The sequence below is a fragment of the Atta colombica genome, unplaced genomic scaffold (genome assembly GCF_001594045.1).
Source record: "Atta colombica isolate Treedump-2 unplaced genomic scaffold, Acol1.0 scaffold185, whole genome shotgun sequence".
Taxonomy (NCBI): Eukaryota; Metazoa; Arthropoda; class Insecta; order Hymenoptera; family Formicidae; genus Atta; species Atta colombica.
Window position 1 is genome coordinate 31,385 of NW_017259277.1, and position 7,915 is coordinate 39,299.

At 29.8% G+C, this 7,915-nt stretch overlaps 1 protein-coding gene across 1 annotated transcript in view; it reads right to left on the bottom strand.

Moving 5' to 3' along the window:
* Nucleotides 1–87: 87 nt before the first annotated feature.
* LOC108686480 (facilitated trehalose transporter Tret1-like) overlaps nt 88–7,915 on the bottom strand; it is a 29,409-nt gene continuing 21,581 nt past the window's right edge. The window contains exons 4-5 of the mRNA XM_018191815.1: nt 933–1,239; nt 88–713 (exon numbers count right to left, since the gene is read on the bottom strand). Of these exons, the coding sequence (XP_018047304.1) occupies nt 88–713; nt 933–1,239 (933 nt within the window). The remainder of the gene's footprint in view (nt 714–932; nt 1,240–7,915) is intronic.

Sequence of the window (7,915 nt, forward strand, 5' to 3'; positions counted from 1 at the left end):
TTTTCAACTTTGATCAACATTTAATATAAATTATTTTTATTATAGATTATTTATATTATATATTTTGATTTTGATAAATTACGTTTTTTATTTTTTAATGGATCGTTGAATCTCTAGTAAACTTTTTCCTGTCGTTTCGGGGATCAAATACCGCACATAGGGCACTGCTCCAAGTACAAAAAGTCCATAACTCCAAAAGACGATTGTTTCTCCAACTAAATTAATAAAAGGTTGGTAGCTCTTGACAAATATGAAGGAAAATAGAGCATTGCTCGAAAAAATGCAAAGAGACGCCAGATTCTTGAGATTTGCTGGGAACATCTCACCTACAAGAGTGCTAGGTATTGTAGATAGACCACAAGCCACGAATAGATTAAAGCATAGCAATGATGTGATTGACAACCATGTCAGTTTTTCAGGATCAAAGTTTAGAGAAAGAAGATAAAAGTGAAGACCAAGAACGATTAATGAAATGGCGACGCCGACGCTGGAAAGTATTAACAGATTTTTCCGACCAAATCTGTCTACTAACAAGACAGCAATAAAGCCAGCAACAACTGTGGCGAAACACATCGCCATTACCACGATCGATGGAGTGATGGTCACTTTGGTACTGATAACGATGAGCTCTGCGTAGGCGTTTATTGTGCTGAACGAACTTGCTTGGACGAAGACTAGTAAGCCGAACATGATAAAAACGTTCTTCAAATTTACTGAAACAGATGAAGATTGATTTTAAATATGATTGAGATTTATTTTTACTTATAATTGTTTGCTGCATAATGTCCCATCCCAAAATGTTTAATTATTACTTTTGAATAAAAACTCATGTTTATGCTAAATACTTCAAAGATAAAAAAAAATTCATGCTGAAGATACGATCAAAGATGATTTGATGATCACTTTGTTTTTTCTTCTATGTTTTCAGATACCTGGTAATAGAAAGTCCTTGAGTTTTGTTAAAATGCTGGTGTTTGCGCCGTCAACAAAGTCCTGAAGTTCTTGTATTTCAGTCTTGACATTAGTCTCTCGTTGAAACCACTTGAGAGATGCCTCAGCTTCGTCGATATTGCCATGAAGAGCATAATGATAGGGTGACTCAGGTATTAGGCTGAAGAGGACCATGAAGAGGATATTCGGTACAATGCTCACATAACAGAACATCTCCATAGACAGATAAGGACCCATCACATTGCCCAAAAACATACCCATCGATGCTGCGTTCACTATCAAGGATATCTGAAGATGTAATCATGTATTATGATGACAAGCTTTTGCAATATTATTCAGCAAATGGATCATTAATAAAAATATTTAATTAACTTTAACTACAATTTTGAAAAACATTTTCAATTTATATATCTAGACTCGAGACTTCTTTTTTTTTGTTTGTTACAAATTTGAACAATTTTTTTTGTTTGTTACAAATTTGAACAATTTGTTACAAATTTTAATTAATTTTTTCTTTCATCAAAAATGTCAAATTGTATAGAATCCAAATTTGTAAAAAAGATTTGATAATAATATTAAAAGTTATGATAAAAAAAAATAATAAGAGTGTTTTATAGAAAAATTTTAAAAACAGCATTTTGTTTTGAAATTTGTATTTGTACAAAAGACGATGTACGAAAAGAAATAAAAAAATAAAAATAAGTATCGATTTAAAAAGAGGAACTTATCAACATTAAGAAAAAAATTATAAGTTATAATGTTTGCTTTTTCAAAAAATATAATTATATTGATGGATAAAATAGAAGTATCTTGAGATATACTCACATACTGAATGTATGTGAAACAACAGAGTTAAGTATATTAATGTTCTTTTTAAATTATTAAGTTGATGCAAAAATTAGAGAGTCCGACCGAAACTTTGGCCGAACTGAAACACTCAGCTGTATATCAATTAAAACTGAAATCAAAATTAAAAAAATGAGAAAAATCCTATAAAGATCATATGTTTAAACATATATGTTATCATATATATATTATCATATATATTTTCTTTATAAATATCATAATTTATTGAAATAATTAAAGTTCGGCCGAAATTGAAAATTGAAATTTCAGTTGTGTCAATTTTAAAATAATAATTTTGGCCAAAGAACAGTAAATACTTCTTCTTCATAAATTAATTATCATAATTTAATTATCGAAATAATAATTATAATTTAATTATTGAAATAATAATTACATTATACAATAATAATATTAAAAATAATATTTATGAAGAAGAGCTATATGGTTTTAGTCGAAATTGACACGTAATGAATGTTCGTTTTCAGTTTCGGTAAAAATTTCGATCGAACTCTACCAAAAATAACATCGCTTTTTTATTTTTCTAACTTGGATCAGATAACGAATAATTGATTGATTTGATTTCTTTTGATTTTTAATGGCTCTGTTTCAATCATTGCCGTTAAAATGTCAATGCAGGCTATTCTCACTGATGAAAATTTCAGAAAGATTCAGATAGGAAAATTTCTATCCATTTTATTTAAATCTTTTTCCGAATGAATCAGTTGTATTCCGAGCGAATCCGAAAAATAAGAATCTTATCCGACTGAATCCGGCCTAAATCGAAGTTGACGGAAAGATTATAATTTAATAGAATCTGATGTAAACCGAAATCGGGGAATAGATTCCGATATAATACTTTAATAAAAAAAATAATTGCTTGTTTTTTTTATTAAATTTGGAGACGACCAATAACGAGCAAATTAAGATATTATAAAAAACAATAAAGAAAAAGGTTACGAGCCAAAAATTATTTTATAAAATTAAACATTGTTAATATAGAAGTTTGAACATTAAGTAAAAGAAACAATTCTTTAGTTGATTTAAATGTGCTAGCAATAAACAAACAGACATTTCAATCATGATCGGATCATTATCAAAGTTAAAAATATAATATTATGGTAAAAACAAAACATAATATAAATTTGTATTTCGCCCTCTCTAACAAATGCTGATAACATAAAAACGATTATCATCCTGTTCATAGTTATAATGTAGCTTGGAAAAAATTGTCGCATGATAATAGCTAATTGCAGTTAATCATTGAATTGCTTGAATAATATTTGGAATTTTTGAGTTCATTATGTCATAATATCGAAGAGACAATACATTATTTTATTTTTTATTATATTTTTCACATTGTCTCTAATTTCAATCGACTTTTTACGCCAGAAACACTTTATTTTTTGATTGAAGAAATTTTGATTTTTTACATCAAAGGTATTTATTCGTATTAATTTTACTAAATTAGATTTACTAAATTATAAATTAGCTTTACTAAATTATAAATTCATATAATATATAGATATACATTTTATAAATTTAACTTTTATTAATTTTTGCAATGCATCACGTCAATGTATTATATTGTTTGATTTATTATTCACATCAATTTCTTTTTTTTACTGTAACAATAATCTTGCATTAACATTAATTCTTGTAAATATATTACATTTTATATATAATTTTTAAATCTTGACATCATTGCGGACATGCTGTTACTATCGGATATGACTGTTGATGAACTATGATATAGATTTCTTTCGATATATAATATTACGTACAAAATGATAATTAATTAAAACTGAAGAAGATTTTGTGAGTCGAAATACATATTGTATTATAATTATATTATATGGAACTTTTTTGATACATGTTTAATGTATTAAACAATAATTAATTACATCTTAATATGCTCATTATTGGTCGTCTCTTTTTTATTTATTTTGTTTTGCTGTGCAAATATCGAGTGTTATTTACATTATTCTGTTTTATTTTTACACAGTTATTATAATTTTTTATTTTTTAAATTTAATTTGTATTTACTGTTTCGCATATTCTATTTTATTAATTACAATTTATTTTAAAAAAAACGCATTTCTGCGCCTTCAGTAAGATTTGGATCTATCACCTACGATCTCTAGAACGATAGTCTAATAATACTAACGCTGAGCTAGAGCGTTTTTTCGTTATCCAACCAGAAGCGATCACAGCTAAGGCTATCATCTTTAAGGATCCTCTACTGAAACTGACCAATTCTAATCGAGTATTCTCCTTATATTTGATTGTTTCCTACAACTTAAGACTCTACGTCCGTCTACGACTTCTATGCAGAGGACCCTTTAGGAATCAGAAGACGAAAACTGTCTCAGCCGTGATTTCTTCTGATTGTATAACAAAAAAACGCCATTAATTGCACACTTGTTATTAAAATCAGCGTCAATGCTATCTATAATTTACAGTAACTATTCTTAATTTCATATTCCTACTACTTTGATTATTAATATTTAGAAGGTTAGACGAAAATGAAATTAACGTCAGTACAAACACACGTACGTACGCACGCAATTACGTTATTTATTATTGTAATAGCTAAAAAATAACATAACGATTTTTCGTCATCAATATCTATTTGTTTATAATATTTAATAAAGAAGATCAGATGGAAATGAAATTACATATTTATTAACTAAGCTAGAATATGATAATTAATGACAAAACGATTTATTTGTCGATCTCTATTTGTTTATTGTAACTTAATATTTGATAAAAGTAGATCAGACAGAAACGAATTACACGTTGGTATTTGTTAATTAAGCTAAAAATAATAACAACCCAGACAACTCACACAATTCATTGGATTCAAATCTGGTTTTTATTTAGTCCGAATCAAGTACGAATGTTTTAAAAACGTACATTATACAAAGTAAAAAATGTTCACATTTGGACATTTAAAAAATATTCATTCATGTAATTTTCTAAATCTGCTCGCGATGTGTTGCTTTCGCTGACTTGACGTGAAAATTTTTTTAAGATCGCAAGGAGTTTCACTTTTGTTAATATGTATGAATGTCTTTTGAACGTCCCATGGACGTCCCTAGGACATCTGTGCTGTGTTGAAAATTTTTAACGAAAAATCTACTGCTATTTATACTACTTATTTATACTATTTATACTATTTATGCAAGTTAGGTATATCATGGTACATAACTCATACATATCAATATGACGTACTATTATCGGCAGGAGAGAGATCTCTAGTCAAAGATATACATGATAATTGGTATTGTGAAAGTACAGCGTATGATTTTCTAATCTGAAAATAATCGTTATAACATTAAGATTAAATATTAGACAGTAACTGACTGGATGTTCAGTTGAACTGCACAAATTCTATCAGGATATTAAACAGATGTATCATAACTATATATCCGTGATTATATATAAGTATTCGTGGATCATCGAAGTGTAGCGATTTTCGTACGATTCCAGAAGTCAAGAATAGTGATACGCAAACCGATGAGTGATCATTTCAAAGCACCATAAAATTAATTCCCGAATTCAGGGAAAAATGTTTTTTTTTATCATAATTTTATGATGTGTATTCAGAAATAAGATATTAATCAATAATAATACTCATATAAGAATCATTTTGTTTTAATTGTAGTCTAAAATTTATTTAATATATTAATTTAATCTAGTTTTAGCCCATTGCGTCCTAAAATGAACGTTTTTAAGAAATCCAAAATGGTAACACTGGATGTTTTTAAAATGTTTTTAAAATGTCCATGGATCTAATTCGGATGTTTTTAATATGTCCAAAAAAACGTCCAACATGTATGTTTTAATATATTTTTAAAACGTTACTGTGCTATCTGGGAATAAAGCGATTTACATGTTATCGATCTCTATTTTTTCTAATCCTTCTTACGAATTGAGGATAGAAAGAATTATAGGCTTTGGATTCATTCGGATTGAACTCACGGATTGAGAAGGACTGAATGCTATTTCAGATTGGATTCATTCGGATTAATGCACGGGTTGAAAATGTTAGAAAGTTTGTCTCCAATTATTGTCGAATTCCAATTGATATTTCGAAAAATCGTACGGATTATAAAAGATTGAAAATTTTGTCTTGGATTCATATGGATTAGATGCATAGAGTGAGAGAATTGAAAAGATTGTCAGAATAAGTTTCGGATTCATCCGGATTGAATTAATGGATTGAGAAGAATTGAATGACTGTTTCGGATTGGTATCGGATCGGTATTCATTAGGATTGGAATTGGAGAGGACGCATGAATTGAAATTTTTAGTTGTACTACGGATTCAATCGGATGTAACTTGGAATTGATACATTGATCGAAAAAAATTACAAACTTGATTATGATTGATTTTGGTTTGAGATGGACATTTCGGAATAGCTCGGAAAAGTTTAGATTAAGCTGAATTAAATTTCTATCTGAAACTTTTGTTAAGCGATCCTCTTTATTTTTAAGGATCTCATTTTCGTTATAAAATTTTTTAGACTATCGTTGTACTATCTATTTGTTCCTTGGTCAAATGTTTTATTAATTTTTCGACTCGTTTCTTCTTTAGAGCTTAGTTTGAAATCATACAAAAAATTACTCGCAATTACTTCTTTTTCATATTTACCGGGTGTACAAGTATGAAATGACGATTTTTTCTTAAAAAAAAAAACACGTTAAATTCGGAAAAATGATAAAAAGAGATTTATTCAAAGTGCTCCATTGTTAGTTACATAGTTATTTTTCCCACCTTTCGAGCAATTTGTGGATACCACGCCAATAAAAATCTTCCCCTTTTACCGCGAACTTTTCATCGAGTCATTTTTTCACATCTTCGTACGAACCAAAGCGTGTGACCCATCGATGCAAACAAGTGGTAATCGGAAGGCGCCAAGTCTGGTGAGTAAGCCGCATGGGATAGAACTTCCCAGCTGAGTGCTTCCAACGTGTCCCGAACTGGTTTTGCCGTATGTGATGGAGCATTGTCATGGAGAAAAATGACCTTGTGTTGCCTCTTTTGGTATTCTAGTCGTTTTCTAAGCAGCGAACGGTTCAAATTGATTAATTGTTGTTGATAGCGTTTGGTATTAACCGTTTTGCCAGGCTTCAATAGCAATAATAGACCACACTTCTGGTTCCACCAAACACAGAGCATCGTCTTCCTGCCAAAGCGATTCAGTCTTGCGGTCGATGTGGATGGTGCGCCTGATTTTTTGCACTTGGGTGCGCCCATGATTTTTTGCAGTTGGGATTCTAAAAAAAAATCCACTTTTCATCCCCAATAACGATATGATGCAAGAATGACTTTCTTCTGTATCGTTCGAGTAAACTTTCACATGTGTTTTTGCATCTCTCCATCTGTCTCTCGTTCAATTCATGTGGCACCCATCTTTCTGAATCTTTCCCATTTTTCGTAGGCGATTGGAAACAGCTTGTTGACTAACGCTCAATTTCCCTGCGAGTTGTTTTTGTGTTTGTGAATCATCTTCATCCAGCAATGCTTGCAATTCCACGTCTTCATACTTTTTGGGCGGTTTTCCGTTTCCTTGTCTGCACCATCGAAATCTCCAATTTTGAAACACTGAAATCATCGTTCATACGTTTTTTGCGATGGAGCATGTTCACCATAAGCTTCTCCAAATAATCGGTATGATTCACAGTTTTCTTCAAATGAAAACAAAAAATTAATACTGTCCGCGAATGCTCCTTATTTGGTACAAATTTCGTCATATTAAACATAGCAACATAATACTATGCAAACACCTTTCAATCAAATCACTTTGCGCGTTTGACACTTGTTGATGGTACAATAAAATAGCGTATAATGTTAAATCTTTGTACTTCACACTGCATTGCGTCATCTTCTCAAATTGTCATTTCATACTTGTACACCTGATATACTAATTATAACAATAATTGATCACAAAGTTAACACTGAGAACAAAATTACTAGCACAATTAATAGCGAAATTTGCATCTGAAAATAATACAACATAAACACAAATGAACATAATCTTATTGTAAAATATATATATATATATATATATATATATATATACACACACACACACACACACACACACACACACACA